General features: G+C 40.1%; 1 protein-coding gene across 1 annotated transcript in view; it reads left to right on the top strand.

The window, feature by feature from the left end:
* Positions 1–20,985, top strand: part of SORCS2 (sortilin related VPS10 domain containing receptor 2) — a gene marked incomplete at its 5' end in the record, with an annotated part of 106,657 nt that overhangs the window by 69,259 nt on the left and 16,413 nt on the right. Inside the window, 6 exons of the mRNA XM_083358328.1 lie at positions 1,234–1,354; positions 3,669–3,802; positions 5,736–5,861; positions 6,812–6,983; positions 12,149–12,335; positions 19,642–19,775. Of these exons, the coding sequence (XP_083214454.1) occupies positions 1,234–1,354; positions 3,669–3,802; positions 5,736–5,861; positions 6,812–6,983; positions 12,149–12,335; positions 19,642–19,775 (874 nt within the window). The remainder of the gene's footprint in view (positions 1–1,233; positions 1,355–3,668; positions 3,803–5,735; positions 5,862–6,811; positions 6,984–12,148; positions 12,336–19,641; positions 19,776–20,985) is intronic.

Genomic DNA, 20,985 nt, shown 5'->3' on the forward strand with positions numbered 1-20,985 from the left:
TATAGAACAGCCTGGTTATGAAAATAGTTTGAAATTATAACATCTTCATGTACTGACTGCTCTTTCATTCAAACTTACCGTCATGGTCCATCAGCTTCCATTAGTGTTAGCAGCAGAGTCAAAGGAGGAGGAGGTGGAGGGGGACCCTGGGTCAACTTTGGAGCCTTTGGAAGGATCCAATGAGGAAGCAGAGGCAGAGCCAGAGCCATCTCTCCGCACCCAGGCGGAGAGGCAGCTGTCTTTAGGGCCTGGGATAAGTGAGAGGGAGGAACAGATGGGGCCCGTCCCAGATGCGCGTATGCGTAGAGAGGAGAGGAGAGCAATGGAAGGCTATAAGCCAGCTCTCAGGGAAAAGAAGACGTAAACGCTAGCCAGCCACCACCACCCCTGTCTGGGAAATAAATAGTAGGAGTTTCGGAGTGGCCTGTTATCGCAGACAGCCGTTCCTTTTCCAGGGTACATCAATCAAGTCGAATTCCTTTACCAGAACCAGGTTTGTCGGGACCACTTGCTCTGTATTTGAGGTGCCAGCTGAGTCTCCCCACTGGGAGATGAACAGGGACTGTTTCTGCTTGGCTTAATCCTTGAAAGACTTTCTATCTGGAGGTGAACAGAGACTGTTCATGCCCCTGAGTCAGAAGGGGAAAAGACTTTCCTTTGTGACTCCTACTTTTTGGTTTCCTCTACCCAAAGTGAACAAAGATGGTTCCTGCCCTGTTTTAACAAAAGGGGTTTGTTTGACTTGCAAGTAAGCGGTTTCTCATTGCTTGCGAAGGCTGCCTCAGAATAGTTACGTCAGCACTGGAAAAGGAGATTTATAAGTGGTCCTTGAAGTAGCGGCTTTCTGTAGTCATGTGATCACCATTTGGGTGCTTGGCAACCAGCAGACATTTACAATGGGGGCAACATCCTGTGGTCACGTGATTGCCATTTATGACCTCCATAAATATGCTTATGCTTCCAACAAAGCAAAGTCAATGGGGAAACTGGTAGGAAGTCACAGTTATAGGACATTATGACTGCAGGCGGAACTGACATTGTAAGCCAACAAGGCTCACCTTACAACCACACCCCCTAGGGTTGGAGTTGTTGGTCCCAACTGCGTTCAGTAGTGAGAACTACCTATATCTACCACAGCCATCCATAGCAGAAGGTATTCCTTATTGTTATATTCTTGTTTTTCACTCCCAGTCTTTTAGTTGGGATCTTATTCGGATTTTTTTTCCTCTTTAGGGTGTTTGGTCACATCAGCTATCAGTCAGACTGGGAGCTAGTGAAGGTAGATTTCCGTCCATCTTTTTCCCGCGAATGCACCGATGAAGACTATGAATCATGGGACCTGACAAATGTGCAGGTGCAACTACGTAGAAAGAAATAACTCTCATATTTGGTGACATTTGTTTGCGTAATACTAAAACATGTTTGGCATTATATGTACTAACTGCAATAAGGCTATGGTTCATTTAAAGAAAACTATAATTTGTCTAACTGAACTGGTTAGAAAACCAGCACATCAAACTAAAACTTAATTTTGAGTTAACATCTAAATTCTAAATGAAATGTGATTTGTAAAAAACCTCAGTTTTTCTTATTCAAATGATCTGGAAATTTATCGCATGGTTTCATTCCATCATAAACGAGACAGAGAGAAACAAGGGGGAGTATGTATGCAGGTCGCGTAACTTTATGTGTGTGACACAGTCTCAACTTTTGTTCCACTGAACGTAGCTTGATTTCTAAATAGCCAGCCATAGGATTGTACTACGCCCATGGCTTACCAATTACACATGAAACAGACTGCTGTGAGAGAATAGCTGGATTTTTAGGATTACAGGTAGTCCTCAACTTACAACAGTTCGTTGAGTGACCATTCAAAGTTACAACAGCACTAAAAAATTTGACTTATGACCGTTTTTCATAATTACGACCTTTGCAGCATCCCCATAGTCACGTGATCAAAATTCAGATGCGTGACAGTTGGTTCATATTTGTAACCGTTGTAGTGTCCTGGGGTCATGTGGTCCCTTTTTGTGACCTTCTGACAAGCAAAGACAATGGGGATGACAGGTTCACTTAACAACCAGGTTATTAACTTATCAACTGCAGCGATTCACTTAAGTGCACCAAGAAAGGTCGTAAATGGGGCAAAACTCACTTAACAACTGTCTCATTTAGTAGCAGAAAGTTTGGGCTCTGTTGTGGTTGTAAGTTGAGGATTACCTGTATGTTCTGTTTATTCCAGGAAATTCATACCCATAGAAGCCATCAAAAATAACCTTTGATTAATTAAAAGCAAAAGTTATATATATTAAAGACATAGCTTCCAATTTGAATTTAAAGCTCAGATTTATTTATGAAAGGTAATATGGCATGAGCTATCAGAAGGCATTTTGATGCAAAGCGGGGCGGGGGAAAATAGTTCACAATACAATGTAGAGTGCAATTTTCCAGTTAAGTGAACATAAAATCAAAACAATTAGGGGTATGATTTTTTAATCATTAATGACATTGCAAAATGAATAATGTGAAAAATATGCAAAAAACAATTTCAGAGTAGTATATTGCTCCTTAAATTCTACAAAAAACGCTGTTTTCTAGCTCAAATATTTACAAATACGGCAATGTGTGCTCCTTGATTCAACTTTTTGCTGGATAAGTATGCTTCAGTATTTTATTAAATGCAACAAACATGATGCACATTAAACATGTTGTAGGCTGGACTGGCTAAGTTTTATTTGGTTGATCTGGAGATAAAGTATTTATTATGGACTGAGTATGAATAAACTCAGGTTTCAACAGTCCATCTTTTAATTGCCTGTAATTGATGTCAGACCAGTTAAGATTAATGAATCAAGATATTTTTAAGATACAAAATTTAGGGAGAATTTCTTTTTGACATAGCAGGCAAAGAAATAGAGGTGTGATTTGAGCAATAGGCACACAACTTGCTGAGTTCAGTCAAATTAATTAAAAGTGAGGAAAGATGCCCTCTATCGAGTCGACTTCAGTATTGCTTACACTGGAAATAGCTCTGTATAGATTTAGACAAGAAAGTTTCTCAATGGAAGTTGCACAGCCCAAGAACTGAGCTTGTCTTCTGTTCTGTGAGATCAGTCGTTTTGTTTTAGCATTTAATTTGTTTCTCCTTCGCTTCACGCACATGTGCCTATAAATATTGCTCTATTTCCTATAGTAAATATTAAGATGTGCTGTCAAGCTTGCTCAAAAATAGACATTGTGTGTTTATAACCAATACAAGAAATGGAAAAAAGGAAGAAGTTAAATTGTGTTGAGAAAGATCAGCTCATGCAGTCTGCAATGTGAAACACTAGTTAGATCTTATTCCTAAGATTCAGTTGACAATTCCTACTGGGTTCTGAAAATTAGTCCAATAATGTAAGTCCTTAAACTACAAATGCAAAGTGTAAGATTCAACATAAGAGGAGCAATTTGGTCTAAGGGATAAGGCTCCAGGCTAGAAAGCTGGAGACGGTGCTCTCAGGCCAGTGCACCCACCTCACAGGGTTGTTGTTGTAAGGAAGATAGGAGGAGGAAAGTGTGTTGGATATGTTTGCTGCTTTGAGTTATTGGTAAAAATAATAAAGATGGGATACAAATAAATAAATACCGTTATCTAGCAGCTATGAGAACTAACCTTTAATATTCAGGGTGACAGTTGCATAATGGGCCAGCAGAGAACCTTTCGAAGGAGGAAGAATTCATCATGGTGTATTAAAGGGAAAAACTTTATGTCAGCACTTTCTTCCAAAATTTGTGAATGTAGTTCTTCTGATTTCTTATGGTAAGTTTTTCTCTCTTCCTGTTTCTTCAGGTGGCTGAGTTGTTAATGTTATGTATAGACATACTGAAAATCCATACAGGTGGTCCTTAATTTATGACTATAATTGAGCCTGACAATTACAGTCATAAATCATGAGGGTCATAAAGTGGTTACAACAGGACATTCCCATTGTATTACCATAATTGTGGCAGTTGTTAAGCGAATCACTTGTTGAGTATAGGCCAGGTTTTGCCAGAAACCAGAAGTAGATGCCAGTTTCTAGCAAAAACATCCTAAATTATGGTCACTGGGTGTGGCAACGAGGTGTAATGTAGGCCGGTTGCTGAGGGCCCAAATTGCAGTCACATGACTGCAGGGGAGAGCTGACATCAGAACTTCAAATCTGGGTCGCAAGTCTCTTTTGGGGGCTGGGGGCGTCTATCACAATTTCAAACAGTTGCTAAGTAAGTTGAAACTGCATTTATTAATAGAAATTCTGTTTTTTATTTGTTTGGAAGAGAACAGTTATCTCTGCAAAAAAGAAAACATTTCATTTATTTTGTGACACTTCATGGACCATCACTCGGTCGAAAAACAATCTGTATGACGATTCACAAATATATCTTAAAGACTTAAAAAAAACCTTCAGTAGAATAACAATGAAATTTTTTATCCATAAACACTATTTTGTTGCACCAACAAATGTCCTGGTTGAGTCAGGAGAATGTTTTCCAGATGAATATCATTGTGAAGTCATTATTGAAAATGACAACTTGGCGACTTGCCCTACTCACTTCTTAAAGGTGACAAAACTAGAAAACAGATTTGGAGATAATTAATCTGCATGAATATATGGGATTATTTACTCCAAATCTATTATATCAGCTAAATTTTTAGCTTTTAAAGGTTTAAAAAAGTGGGAAGTAGATTGCCCAGGGATTGCACTTTGTGTGTCTTTGTTTGTAAAGTATCAGATCTGTCATTTTGAATTGTGCTTAAGCAATATGGATGGAATTATCTTGGGAGTTTGCTTGTTTGTTTGTTTATTAAATTTATCTGCTGCCCATCTTGTATCAAAACAACTCTGGGCAGAGTATACTGTATGCATGTGTTATTTTGTATTTCAGCAATACAGCATTCTTTACTTCTTCACATCCTGCATGTTACATTTTATTAGATTTAATACAATAAACTGAAAAAAATCTTATTCAGTTAAACATGTTTTCAGTTTTAAAGGTGGCCCAGTTTGTAGAGAAAAAGATCCCGTATCGCTTGAATCACGTCCGTGCTTTTGTAATAAAACGCTGCCTTGTCTGAAATAGACTTGTGGACCGTGAGGGAACTGTGTGTCTGCCAGCACAGCTGCTGGTAGCAGATTTATTACCGGTGGCCACCAAGGCTGGTTGCCAGAACCATCTGCTCCCTTTGAGTCTGCTCTTCGGAGACAGCCTGAGGAACTTTGTTTCAAGAGGGATTTTCTGTCTATGTTAGATTTTCTTTTCTTCCTTTGAATCTAAGCTGGATATCACAGCAGTCCATAACAAAAGAAGGAAGGGTGGAAATTAAGACCCTTTCCCCGTTCCAGTTGCCCATATGCTTTCTGATCTTGTGGAATGTTCTAACCTCCCAGAGAGGTTGTGTTCCTTTGTAAATAAAATTGACTAAACGATTGCACACTTATTCATCGTTTCTCATGCAAAGAGAATAAACCTGGTTTTTTGTAATGGAAACTTAGTGCTGCTAAACTAGAGGGCTAAAGAGTACCTCTGAACTCAAAATAAAGACACTCCTAGAAAGTTAGTTTGTTGGCCAATATGACAAGAACTATAGAACCCAAAAGATGTCTGGTAAAATATACCATCCCAAAAGGATACAAACTGCTTCTGCTATAATTGCATACAGTTATGTGTACAATAAAAACCGATTTATTGTTGTTGTTATTATTATTCCGTAGTGATTATGGATTTGAACTTTCACTGTCAAAATCGGAGCTCAGCATGTGCTTTGCTGACTTTTGGTTTAATCCTAAAGCCCCCCCTGAAGACTGCATCACGGGTCAGTCCTATAAAAGTAGTACAGGGTAAGTTAAGTGAATAATAAATAATAAATATGCTTGGAAAATAGCTCTCTGTTTTCCTCTCAGCCTTGTATCAGCCTCTTTACAAGTTGCTAATGTGATAGAGACAAAAACTTATTTATTCCTGATAAAGTATTTTGGTTTTTGAAAAAAAAAGATGTGGAAAGTTTCTGCATAACATTTTGCCTTGATGAATGCTCCTTAATATTTAGAGACAACATTACCTCTGGGGATTTCTGTTAGCCACCAAGTTGGTGTCACTGAAGCTGCTTTTCTGAAAGATAGCTAACGTTTTCAGTAGGGATGCAGCTACTTTTTCTTTCTGGTGTATCTAGCAGCACAAAATCATATTAAGCAAGTTAAGGATTGTCACTTTGAGAAATGTAAGGTTTCTGTCTACTTTTTACATACCTTAAGTCACTGCACTAGGAGAGCATTGACAGGACTGCAGTACAGGTACAGAGAAAATATGTAACTTTACATGTTCATCCTGTCATTTCCTTTTGGGGTAAAAAAGGAGTGTTTAATAACAGGCTAAAGGAATGAAAGGCATGAGAAAATAAAAAGGAGAGGAAATAGCACATACCAACAGCATTCACACGCATCTTCCCATGATTTCTATCCTTGTTTCCAATATCTCCATATGTTGGTTTATAATTTGCTGCTGTTCTTTCAAGTTCTCAGTTCTTTCTCTTTTTAGCTTCTCATCAATTATATAATTGTTACTTATCCATTTATGTAGATTTTTCTCTGGATTGCATTCATCTGGAATTTTGCACATTTTTTTTCTGATACCATGCTGCCTCTGCTATTGTTCTAAGTATGTTATGTGAATATATAGGGTTAAATCCAAATTAAGACTTTGTTCTAGGGCATGAGTATATCTTTTTCTGTATCTGTTGCTCAGTTGTGTTCCTCCCTCAGATATGCTCTCCATTTACTTCTTCCTACAGATACCGTAAAGTTATATCTAATATATGTAAAGGAGGTGTGGATTTACAGAAAAATTCTTCTCAGCACGTCTGTCCTCTAACTGCTCCCAAAGGATTGCAGATCAGCATTAAAGGGGAAAATCTAGCCATTAAGCCAGGAGAATATGTCACCTTTGTTGTCAAACAAAATCAGGTATTGCTGGAATTTCTCATCTGTGGAAGTCAGGGAAAATGTAATTGTCCTTTTAACCTGAAAACACGGTTGCATTAGAATTTGCCTTACAATCTATTTTGTTTTCCTTTCTCTTTCTCTGCTGACTTATTCTCTTTATTTGGAGATAAAAGCTTTATTAATCTCCTTCTCTTACTTCACAGTTTATTTCCTAAAGTTCCTATAAGAGACACCCCTCCTTTTTTCCCACTGATAAAAGAGGGAGATGGGAGCTATGTTATAGTCTGTTACTATCTGGCAGTCTAGCCTGACAGTGCTGTATATTAGTATGAAGATAAAGTGGTTGGCTTGGCAGCCGGAGGTAGTATGTGAGTCACTGAGGGCTTTCTTCCTTTCCTAGGAATAAATAAATTGAAAAATAACTGAAGGTAGTGTCAGTAATCAAGAAACTTCCTCTAGCAGGAAATGGCCAAACCACAGAACAGTTAGTGTCTAAATTTAAATTAATTATTAGTGGAGAGGATTTTAATCATTTCCTTTTCCCAGAAAGCAAGAGTAAATCTTACATGGAACATCATGGGAAATATGCCACTGCATCTATATCTGAAAGTTGATAAGAACTTCCAGGCTAAAGTTATTGTGGCATAAAGTATTATGACTTTAAGGGACGCGGTGGCTCGGGTTAGGATGCTGAGCTTGTCGATCAGAAGGTCGGTAGTTTGGAGGGTCGAATCCCGAGTGCCGCGTAACAGTGAGTGCCTGTTACTCGTCCCAGCTTCTGCCAACCTAGCAGTTCGAAAGCACGTAAAAATGCAAGTAGAAAAATAGGGACCACTACGGTGGGAAGGTAACAGCGTTCCGTGCGCCTTTGGCGTCTAGTCATGCTGGCCACATGACCACAGAGACGTCCTCGGACAAGCGCTGGCTCTTCGGCTTTGAAACAGAGATGAGCACCGGCCCCTAGAGTCGGAAATGACTAGCACACATGTGCGGGGGAACCTTTACCTTTTTAATATTCAATTAAATTTGAGGATGCTGTTTTTCATATACTACTTGATGTGGGCCCCAGATTTCAAATTGAGGCAAGGATGGTAGGGAACCCTAACTGCCCTCATGTCTAGCCCTTGGCAGCCTGGCAATAATGGGGAACACTGCAGAATTGGTGTGAATGGCTTCAAGCATTTCAGTGGTATTTGACTGCCAGCAGGTCCAAGTGAAAAGCAGACTTCCCCCCCCCCCCCCCCCGTTTTGCTGGCAAAGAGGCATGGGAGTTTCACAGTAAGTTTCAGCTTATACAGAGGCAGTTAAGGAAAAACCGCAAATAATAATAAAATGTTTGCCACATTTTGTGGCAAAAGTATTGTTTGTGAGATACATATGTATTTTCCTATAACTTAAGGAGTATTGGAGACTGTTGGTTTGTTATGGTGAATTTGGAGTTGCTTGTAAAGGACCGGACTGTGTGCAGTGCATGCACATATAGAGATTGTTTGATAGTGTTACTTCATCTTAAATAAAGTAGTAGATATAGCCAGAGCAGAAGTAGCTTTGATATCAGTGGTGGGATTTAGCCAGTTCACACCACTTTGGCATAACTGGTAGCTAATTTTTTGTTGACCAGGCCCAGAATGGACTTCCAGAAGCGGCTTTCACACAGAGAACTGGTTGTTCACATATTTGAATCCCACCACTGTTTGATATGCAAATTTGGGATGCCTTCAGAAGCAGACCTGCAAGTCTTTGGCTAAATGAATGGATAGTAAGCTTCTAGTAGAAGTGACTGATAATAGGTTTACATGCAGATCTTGTGGAAAAACTCATGCCCCAAGCAATTGTTCAAATCAACTATAAGGCAGGGTGAGAACCCACTGTAGTAGACGGATGTGTGTAGTGGGGTGCCCCAGGGCTCTGTTCTGGGCCCAGTGCTCTTCAACATCTTCATCAACGATTTGGATGAGGGGATAGATGGGGAACTCATCAAATTTGTGGATGACACCAAGCTGGCAGGAATAGCCAATACTCCAGAAGATAGGCTTAAGATACAGGAGGATCTGGACAGACTCGAACACTGGGCACTATCTAACAAAATGAAATTCAATGGTGAAAAAAGTAAGGTTCTACATTTAGGCAGGAAAAATCAAATGCACAGGTATAGTATAGGTGGTACCTTGCTCAATAGTAGCAACTGTGAGAGAGATCTCGGAGTCCTAGTGGACAATCACTTAAATATGAGCCAGCAGTGTGCTGCAGCTGCCAAAAAAGCCAACACAGTGCTAGGCTGCATTAACAGAGGGATAGAATCAAGATCGCGTGAAGTACTAATACCACTTTACAATGCCTTGATAAGGCCACACCTGGAATACTGCATCCAGTTTTGGTCACCACGATGTAAAAAAGATGTCGAGACTCTAGAAAGAGTACAGAGAAGAGCAACAAAGATGATTAGGGGACTGGAGGCTAAAACATATCGGGAATGGTTGCTGGAATTGGGTATGTGTAGTTTAATGAAGAGAAGGGTGAGGGGTGACATGATAGCAGTGTTCCAATATCTCAGGGGCTGCCACAAAGAAGAGGGAGCCAAGCTATTCTCCAAAGCACCTGAAAGCAGGACAAGAAGCAATGGATGGAAACTAGTCAAGGAGAGAAGCAACCTAGAACTAAGGAGAAACTTCCTGACAGTTAGAACCAGTGGAACAACCTGCCTCCAGAAGTGGTGAATGCTCCAACACTGGAAGTTTTTAAGAAGAGACTGGCCAGCCACTTGTCTGAAATGGTATAGGGTTTCCTGCCTGAGCAGGGGGTTGGACTAGATGACCTCCAAGGTCCCTTCCAACTTATTATTATTATTTGTATAGTACCTAGCAAGCTAAACAGCTGAAGAGCAGATACCTACATGAACAATTCAGGGAGAATGTGTACCCACAGTGATGTGTTACAAGATGTCTTCACAACATGGTGGGGAGAGAAAGGAAGAAACAAGGTAAAGGACCAACTACATGGTATACCCTGCCATACATCAAAAACATTTTGGAAACAATAGAATGAATCTTCCAAGATCTGCAAGTGGGCATTGCACACTGCCCAGAGGCTCCCTTATGAGGACAATTTATGCATTAAAAAGATCACATGGAAGTGGGAGATACTTCTAATGTAAACTACTGAATCCCCTGCATGGATTGCCCCTGTGACTATGTAGGACAGACAGGGAGAAAGCTAACCACCAGATTACAAGAACACATAAACCAGCGGTCAGACGAGGAGACCAAACTCATTGGTAGCTTCACATTACAATGAACAAGGACATACATTCAATTTTGCAGCTACTAAGTTTGTTGGATGAGCAAGCCCCAAAACAGCCTGGGAAGTGATTGAAGCCTGGGAAAGAAGCTTCTCATCAGTCAACAGGAGTGCTGGTTTGCCACCAGCTTATCAAGTACTTAGGAGACAGCACAAGGAAACAACAGCCAACGACTTAATAGCCAGCCATCAATATCCCATCAACAACTAAAAAGCTATACACAACCAGGCATCATATAAATACCACACACACAATAGCCCAAAGCACATACTTTGCCAGAGAGAATTTCCCTTAGGATGGGTTCCAGCAGGAGTCCTAAAACTTGGAAGAGTAAGTCTCTGGTTCCGGTGACCAACCCAGATTGGATCCTTCAAATTGTTCAATGTTTGGCACTTTGTGTAGCACACGCTCTAGCCAAAAACCTTTGCAAACATTGTGTAATCAAATCAATATCAGTCAGCAGATTGAGTTGATATAGGTGTTAAAGCCAATTTCTTCCTTAGCCAATGCCAAAATCACTGTCAGGCTTGGTACAAAGGGTGAAATCTCTTGGGAAACATGGTAGTACTTGATAGGGCATGAATTTCACCAGAAAGAATGGATACAACCTGATGCAAACTACCGTGTTTCCCTGAAAATAAAACCCTAGCTTGAAATTTATGCTGGTACCTAATATAAGCCCCACCCCAAAATGAAACCCTAGTTTTGGGGTGAGGGGCACATGTAAAAATCAAGCTTGGGTGGGGGTAGAACTGCCCCACATGCCCCCACACCACTTACCTTAGGATTGCTGCAGCCAGGCCTCCCATGCCCTGAAACCTGTCGCACTGCTGCCTGAGTTCTTCTGCGGCTGCATGCCACATGGTACATCGCACCGCTGCCTCCACTCACACCAGGACACTGTCTCGCTCGTCACGCCACTCACGCTGCTGCTGCCGCTCGCAGCAGGAGGCCACATGGCTCATTGCGTCAATCACGTCACTGACGCCGCTCATGGCAGGCGGCCATATGGTACATTACACTGATTGTGTCGCTGCTGCCGCTCATAACAGGACACTGTGGCTTGGCACGCCAATCGCACTGCTGCCACCGCTTGCGAGCAATGGCAGCAGCGCAGTGAGCCACACGGTGTCGTGCTGGGAGCCATAAGTAGCTGCAGAAGTACTCAGGCAGCAGCAGCACGACAGGTGTCAGGGTGTGGGAGGCCTGGCTGAGAGGTATCAGGGGAAGATTTATCTTTAATAATAAGAGTGTATTATTGAATTTAAATGGTCTAAGCATTGATTTTAAAAAAATATATGCACCATTCTTGATAAAATTTATATAACACCACCCAGACTCATGTTTTTGTGAGATGGGCAGCCATACAAATATGATACATATATAAACTCAAAGTAACCTGGGTAAATTCTGGGTTTCTTATCTTAAATTGATCAGTTCTCACCATGCAAACAAAAAGAGTAGGTTAATCCTCCAAAGACAAGAACAGCATCACAAATACAATTTTCTGAGGTACCATGGATTTTAAAATATTTTTAATAGAGCTTTGTGAAAATTCTGTTTCATTCATTCATTCGTTCGTTCATTGTTTCATCAGAGAATAAAATACAAAACAATAAAACAAACAAAATGAAAAAACCCAAAAGCATACATTCAACTCTAACAACAAAAAGGGAAAAAATAGTGTACACAAACAGAGGAAAAAGTGGTCAATTAACAGAAATTCTGTTTCTGATGTAACAGAGACCGCAATCAGTTCAGTGGAAGGTTATCGCTAAGCTTCAGAGCTACCAGTGTCAGTCGCCTGATACATAGTTTTTTTATTGCTTCCCTCTTCCATTTTTGTGATGTGCCCATTTACTTCTCCTTATTCTTGGTTTTCATATAGGGTGATACTTTAAACACCAAGTACCAAGTGAACTTTGGAGATGGTGTGAAGGCAAATTATATGAACCTGACACTGATAGGTGAAACATTTCAACACCATTATGAAAATCCTGGAGTTTATCATGTCTCTGTGGTCGCCAAGAATGATGCGGGTCAAGATGAAGCGGTCGTATTTATTCAGGTTCATCGTAAGTTTTACTTTATTTTTCTCTTTCTCATTACTATAGCAGTATTAGTATAGTAGTAACTTACTTATTTGTTACATTTGTATATTCCATTATAAAATAGCTAGCAATTTACAATGGAATACATATTGCACTCATGGAGCTTTTTTTCCTATTCCAAGTTTTATTGATTTTTTTAATATTTACATATACATGTATTTGTGAAGCAATATGGCGGTTGGGTAGTCAAAATAACAACAAGTTGTAAATAGTTCAGATTACATCAACAGGGATTCCCTCTCTGATTCCTTTAGTTATCACGTAGTCAAAATAATCAAGTTAATACACTTCTAGTTGTACCTAGTCAATTAACAAAATTTTCAATATATTTTCACTAATTCATATCAATATCCTGTTTTTAAATTTTATCTAATTGCAATAAAATATTCTAGAATAGCCTATAGTATACAAAAGAAAGCTTAATTTTTGGGTAACCCACAATTCCCTATTTCAATAAAGAATAATTCTCTTGTCTACAAAACTTACATTGTTCGTTACAAAACATTCTTATGTTTTACCATTAAAGTCTAGTTTTCATCTTAACAAATCACCAATTATTAGAAGTATATTTTTATCTTAACCATTCAACAATTATTAAAATACTGTCTTTCATATATAAAATTTTAGATTCTATAATATAGTTCAAAAGTAACAACTAATATCTTCTATAAGTCATCTTAACTGTACATCAATTGTTAAAATACTATCTTTTGATATATCATTCCAATTTCTATAATATAGTTCAAATTATATTCTTACTTTTGTTTTCCCTTACAGATCAAAAGCTAAATATAGAATCAGTTATACAGTCATGGCCGAAATTGTTGGCACCCCAGAAATTTTTCCAGAAAATCAAGTATTTCTCACAGAAAAGTATTGCAGGAACACATGTTTTGCTATACACAGGTTTATTCCCTTTGTGTGTATTGGAACACAACAAAAAAGGGAGGGGAAAAAAGCAAATTGGCCATAATGTCAAACAAAACTCCAAAAATGGGCCGGACAAAATTATTGGCACCCTTAACTTAATATTTGGTTGCACACCCTTTCGAAAAAATAACTGAAATCAGTCGCTTCCTATAACCATCAATAAGTTTCTTACACCTGTCACCCAGAATTTTGGACCACTCTTCCTTTGCAAACTGCTCCAGGTCTCTCTTATTGGAAGGGCGCCTTTTCCCAACAGCAATTTTAAGATCTCTCCACAGGTGTTCAATGGGATTCAGATCTGGACTCATTGCTGGCCACTTCAGAACTCTCCAGTGTTTTCTTGCCATCCATTTCTGGGTGCTTTTTGACATATGTTTGGGGTCATTGGCCTGCTGGAAGACCCAAGATCTCGGATGCAAACCCAGCTTTCTGACAATGGGCTCTACAGTGCGACCCAAAATCCTTTGGTAATCCTCAGATTTCATGATGCCTTGCACACATTCAAGGCACCCAGTGCCAGAGGTAGCAAAACAACCCCAAAACATCATTGAACCTCCACCACATTTCACTGTAGGTACTGTGTTCTTTTCTTTGTAGGTCTCATTTCGTTTTCGGTAAACAGTAAAATGATGTGCTTTACCAAAAAGCTCTATCTTGGTCTCATCTGTCCACAAGACGTTTTCCCAGAAGGATTTTGGCTTACTCAAGTACATTTTGGCAAACTGTAATCTTGCTTTTTTATGTCTCTGTGTCAGCAGTGGGGTCCTCCTGGGTCTCCTGCCATAGCGTTTCATGTCATTTAAATGTTGATGGATAGTTCGCACCGACACTGATGCTCCCTGAGCCTGCAGGACAGCTTGCATTTCTTTGGAACTTGTTTGGGGCTGCTTATCCACCATCCGGACTATCCTGCGTTGCAACCTTTCATCAATTTTTCTCTTCTGTCCACGACCAGGGAGATTCGCTACAGTGCCATGGGTTGCAAACTTCTTGATAATGTTGTGTACTGTGCACAAAGGCAAAGCTAGATCTCTGGAGATGGACTTGTAACCTTGAAATTGTTGATATTTGTCCACAATTTTGGTTCTCAAGTCCTCAGACAGTTCTCTTCTCCTCTTTCTGTTGTCCATGCTTAGTGTGGCACACACAGACACACAATGGAAAGACTAAGTGAACTTCTCTCCTTTTTATCTGCTTTCAGGTGTGATTTTTATATTGCCCACACCTGTTACTTGCCCCAGGTGAGTTTAAAGGAGCATCACATGCTTGATACGATCTTGTTTACCCACAATTTTGAAAGGGTGCCAATAATTTTGTCCGGCCCATTTTTGGAGTTTTGTTTGACATTATGTCCAATTTGCTTTTTTTCCTCCCCTTTTTTTGTTGTGTTCCAATACACACAAAGGGAATAAACCTGTGTATAGCAAAACATGTGTTCCTGCAATACTTTTCTGTGAGAAATTTCTGGGGTGCCAACAATTTCGGCCATGACTGTATTTTTAGAGATTCCCCTTAATCCTTTAAAAGGTATTTTTATACTCTATCTTTAGGAATCCCAAAAAAGAAACAAGTTCATTTTTTAAAATCTAACTCTTGCCTTCCTTTTGTGCCAACCAGGCTTCCCACTTGGCATCTTTAAATTCTCAAATGTATCTTCCTTTCTTCCTACAGCCGTTATTTGAATCCAGGGAGCGTATCCAAATGTCAATTTTGCAAGGAAAATGTCCCCTTTATAGCCATTGTAGTTTTGCTTTGATAGTTGACTTTTTGATGATTGATGTAATATAGTTGTCATTAGATCAGTCAAGTCTTTTTGTTCTTCCAATTCTATCTGGGTAAGGAAGAAGGTAGTAGCTGGTATTATGATTGTCATTTGGTTAGTTGAATTCTCAATATAGTGTATTTGAAGGCCTTTAGTGTCTTCACTCTTAGTATTGCTTTCTTCAGGTGCTGTTGCTTTTTGAGGTGTAAGTTTTGTAGTTGCCATTAAAGTTTGGACTTTAAGGTTTTCTATAGGTTGCTTTTGTTGTTCTTTGAAATCTCCTATTTTAGTGTTAGTTTCCACTTCTTCTATTTGGTTTTGGGTTATCTTTTCCTCATTTGAAGTCAGAATTTGATTTGGTGGCTTTGAGTTGTCAGATTTTTCTTGCAGTTTGGCTTTAATTTGCTCTGTCATTGCCAAAATCGTGTCCAGTATCAATTTATAGTCACGTGGTGGGATATATTCATCCATTTTGTTATTGTTTGCAGCTAAGTCTTCCATGGAGGCTATTTTAATAAGAATCAAGGATTATCCACCTCCAAAAGAGTTGTTTTCAGTGCTAGGTGTTCCCACACTTATCTTTAAGAATAATGTCAAGGACAGCTCTGTTATTCAGTCAGCTCTCACAACAGAAAAAAGAAATTTACTTGCTGTACCAGGTTTCGCCACAAGATGTCATCAATAACATAAAAAATGCAATGTAAAAACTTTCTTTTCTTTGTTTTTCCCCCCAAATTAATATAGAACTTTTGTAACATTAGTCCAATTTTTTTCCTTAATTCACAGCTTAGAGAGAAGATAGGATAGTGGATCCCCAGCAAAAAATAGGAGCTTTTTAGTAATACAGATGAAATTGCTGAATTAATTAAATTTCTTTTAAAGCTTTAAGGCTTTAAGATTTGTTCCCAGAGTAGATATTCACCGTTTTCTCAAAAAATGGGGAAGGAGATTTTCAGGAAAGTCCCACAGGAAGATGGTTAAAGGAATAGGAAAGGTAAAGGCTCACCCAGGTCCTCCAGATTGCTTCTTAGTGCTGGGTAATGCTTTTGGCTTTCGGCAGGGAGCGGCTTAGTGATCAGCCATCTTTATGTCTGGTCTCTTCTTCAGGCCAAAGGAGATTGTCCCAGATTCAAACGGAGGGCTGCCGCCCTTCCGCGATCGCAGGAAAGTCCTCCTCTTAGTAATCGCCCCTCCAGGGTGATTTTTGACCCTTTTCAGGGTCCTCCCAAAAAGAAAGAAACGGACCACAGGAAGTGGACTGTTCCTGTGTGTCTGGAAGCGCCGTGCGCGCGAACCGGAAGCCCACTCATGGAGCTTTTTAACAGTCAACAGAATGTTAGATTTTCTCCCTTTAGAGTAGAAATGACTTTCTGATCTTAAGTTTATTCATTTGACAGCTATTGTTATCAGTACCAAACTTTCTATGTTGAGAAACGGGAGGGATGCATTTTGAATGCACTTTGGCTATAAACTAAATTGAAAAATATATTTAGGTTATGTCCATACATGTATTCTGGTTCTATCCAGTATATTGTCAGTGTAGTACAACCCTGAAAGTTGATTTAGTATCTTGCTTAGATAAATGCTCACCCTAGTCATAAAGGAAGTAAGGTAGCCTTCAAGATGAAAAATGGAACACCAATCCATGTGATGCCTCATTGCTTTTTGCATTTGCTATCTTTTGCATATGACATTTTGTGCTGGCACACAAAACAAGTAGAGCAGAAACTCTGCTCTCACTTTTGGGTACAGCTGAATCATCAGAAGTGAAAAATTAAAAAATGCATGAAATCTGGAGATAAGTTTTTTCTTTAAGTGAAAAGTGCAGCTTAGAGATCCATGAATTTGTCCGATCAAGTTAGGAAAAGCTTCCTTTCCCACTAAACTGAAATTTGTTCAGTTTCCTTTTATATATTGATATCAGGGATATATTACAGGGTTCTGCCTAAATTTAGTTTTGAAGGCAGTGTAGCTCAGCTGCCCACAACCCCCGGTCCATGGACCAGTACCGGGCTGCAGCATGCCAGCAACCAGTCCATACAAACAAGCAAAGCCCCATCCATGAGATGCAGGCAGCACACAAAACCACACACCCTCTGCTCTGTGAAAAAACCTCTCTCCATAAAACCAGTCCCTGGTGCCCAAAAGGTTGGGGACCTCTGGTGTAGCTGACATCTGACCTGTCTTATGACACACAACCAACACTATTTTCTCTCAGGATTGCTACCGTGTTTCCCCGAAAGTAAGACTTATCCTAGTTTTGGGGCAAGATGCACACCTAAAAATCAAGCTAGGGGTGGGGTGGTTGTGGAGCTGCCCCTCGGGCATCGCACCCGCTTACTGTTGCAGCCAGGCCTCCCATGAATCAACAACTGCCTCACCTTGACGGCCCACTTCTTCTGTGGCGCCTCCCAGCCTGCATTTTGCCGTCAGATACCTTCAGGAAATGCCTCTGCAGCTGAGAATGCAGCTCCGTTTTCCCCCTGGCCTGCATTTCTCCCTCAGAGGTCTTCCAGAAAGGCCTCTGCAGCTGAGAACCGAGCTACAGATTTAATCCGTAGCTCGTTTCTCGGCTGCAGAGGCCTTTCTGGAATGCCTCTGATTGTGAAATACAGGCCAGGGGGCACCATGCATGTCAATCCAAAGCTCCATTCTCAGCTGCAGAGGCATTTCCTTTGGCCACAGAAGAAGTGGGCCAGCTGGACGGGGCTGTCGGTACCCCCACCGCAAGGTGACACTGTGGAAAAGACATCCCTGAAAATAAGACCTGGTGCCTCTTTTGGAGGCAAAAAAAATAAATAAGACCAGGTCTTATTTTTGGGAAAACACGGTAAATCCTGCTTTGATTGCTGTTTTCAGTAATTACAACTTTGAAACACAATTAAATACTGATTATTTAATGTTGCAATATATATAACTATGAATAGATTCAGCTTTTGATTTGTGGATAAATAGAGGGATAAAATCTGTCAGCTTCTTTTGGAAGAAGAACGTAAATGGTGCTGAGAAAAGGAGAAAAGGGAAAGAAAAAACACAGTCCCAGCAAAGAAGTTGGTAGGAAGCCTTTTATTGATTATATTCATCGCTGTGCAGGGTGTTTATCTGAAAATAAGACTGGGTCTTATATTAATTTTTGGTTCCAAAAGACGCATTACTAAATGCATCTATCTGTCTTGACAATCTGAACTGGGGCTTATTTTGGGGGTAGGGCTTATATTACGAGCATCCTGAAAAATCACGCTATGGCTTATTTTCCGGTTAGGTCTTATTTTCGGGGAAACATGGTAGACATATGTGATTGTTTACATATAGTTGATGGAATTCCATGGGAGAAAATTATTTGAAAATGGAAGCCTCTAAAACCTGAGATTTGCAAAGCTGTAGGTAGAAAGCATTTATAGTTGTTCTAACATCTGTCGATCCTGCACTTAGAGCCCTTTGTGACAAATATGTAGTATACTTTTCTAATAAATGCGTTGTCAACAATGAGTAACAATTGAATTGAGGAAAAACAAGCGCTACACAGTACAGGACATCATTCATATGAAATTAGCTTTAATGTACAGGGAAACTCCCCTGAAGAACTGCAGGATCAGTGTCTCAGACTCATGGTCCACAGGTCACGTGCACCTTGCAACAGTATTGGAAAAAATAGTCCCTGTCGCTCATGCAACTTGTAACTAATAAATTCTGCCCATCAGAAGGCAGCATCACCCTGAGTGTAAATAATGCAAACATAAGGCTTTCCCTAGAGTTGGTCAGACAAGTTCAGAGGTTTCAGATTCCCTTGTTCCCAGTGTTTGGAAACTCCGCTTTTCCCTAACTGAAAATCTTACTCTTCCTATTTGCTTCAGTGGGTTAGGACGTTGAGCTTGTTGATCAGATGGTCGGCAGTTTGGCGGGTCGAATCCCAAGTGCCGCATAACAGAGTGAGCACCTGTTACTGATCCCAGCTTCTGCCAACCTAGCAGTTCGAAAGCACGTAAAAATGCAAGTAGAAAAATAGGGACCACTACGGTGGGAAGGTAACAGCGTTCCGTGTGCGTTTAGCGTCTAGTCATGCCGGCCACATGACCACGGAGACGTCCTCGGACAAGCGCTGGCTCTTCGGCTTTGAAACGGAGATGAGCACCGGCCCCTAGAGTCGGAAACGACTAGCACGCATGTGCGGGGGAACCTTTACCTTTTTAAATATATATATACACAACCCATCAGCTTCAGGTTTCCCCTTTCTGATTCGGAAGGAATATAAATACAATATTTATTTAAGTCTTCCAAATAAAAAAATTTGCAGCTTTTAAAAAGTACCTTAATTAAAATTTAAGTTTAAATACTTAAGGACAATTTAATTTGCAGTGAGAATTACTATCGTTAATCTTCTATTGAGCAATAAAATTTGATATAAGGAAATGATGGTTTTAGTTCGGTCCCTGAGGAAGTAAGGTTCTCTTGAATTTGCTTGAAAAGTTTAAAAGATGTCCCTGAGCACTCTTGTGCATTCTTTGGAATATATATTTAAAAGCACAAGATGTTTGATAAATTAATGGCTTTTTAATTAACAGTTGGGACTCTTTCCAGCTCCACTGCAGGCTTTACATCTTGAAGTAGTTCCTGCTGTTGGGAGAAACCAGGAGGTGAATTTGACAGCCATTATCCTGCCAAGGAACTCTAACTTTACACTTTTTTACTGGTGGATTGGAAACAATATTCAGGTATTGAATAATTATTACTGTCCTTTTCCCAGCATTTGAATCTTTTTATGCTAATTTCAATATGTATCTATGTATTTATTTATCAATGTTATAGTCATCTTCGTATCCTAAAACAGCTAGTTTTATTTTCTTACAAAAGTATAGTTTTATTGTTAGATATTTTTGAAGGTTTGACATACTGTACCTCCCCCGTATTCACTTTAGCACACTGCAATCTCAGTGAGAAGAACAAATTGCTAACTGAGGTTCTTTGAGTGGCCATCTTGCACTCACTCCAACCCCCTGCCCTTAGCGGGAGATCCCATATAATTCCAGACAAATAGCTGTCCTGTCTCTTCTGGAGAACATCCAGTGATGGAGCACCCACAACCTCTGGAGGCAAGCCTGATTAATTGTTCTCATTGTCAGCAAATTTCTCCTTAGTTCTCCTTAGGTTGGATCTTTCTTCAATGATCTTCCACCTGTGACTACTTGTCCTGCTCTTAGGTGTTTGGAGAATACGTTGACTCCCTCTTGTGTGTGACAACCGCTCAAGTCCTGGAAGGCTGCTATCCTATCACCCCCCTAGTCCTTCTCTTCATTAGAGTAGACATACCTAGTTCCTTCAGTCGTTTAATCATCTGGTTTAGCCTCCATTCCCCTAATCATCTTTGTTGCTCCTCTCTGCACTCTTTCTAGAGTTTCAACATCTTTTCTGTATCGTGGTGACCAGAATTGGATGCCGTATTCCAAGTGTGATCTCACCCATGCAGTATAAAGCATCACTAACATGTCATGTGATCTTGAAACTATCCCTCTGTTGATGCAACCTAAGATTTCATGAGCTTTTTTGGCAGCTGCAGCACACTGCTGGCTCGTATTTAAGTAAGGAGCTGCTTATTGCCCCAGAGCGTGATTGAGACTGTTGGTGTGAAAGCAACATAGCAAGCTGCAAAATGCCACTGCAAAGAACAGTTTACCGTTAGGTATTTTGTTCTGAGTGGGACTTAGGTTTGAACTACTGAAGCGCTAAAGAGGTGGTTATTGTTCTCAAACCGGGCCCCAAAAATAGTCAAGGTAGTGGAGAGAATAAACTTTAGAAAGTCCTCTACACCTTTGGAAAGTCCAGTGTTTGCCTTCTGTTACTCTCTAGCCAGCTCCCCACTTCTTTGTCTGCCAGGGTCTCTGCCACAACAACTGTAGACTGTTTCTTCCTTTCCGGCATTTAAAC

This window comes from Vipera ursinii (genome assembly GCF_947247035.1).
Source record: "Vipera ursinii genome assembly, chromosome: 3".
NCBI lineage: Eukaryota > Metazoa > Chordata > Lepidosauria > Squamata > Viperidae > Vipera > Vipera ursinii.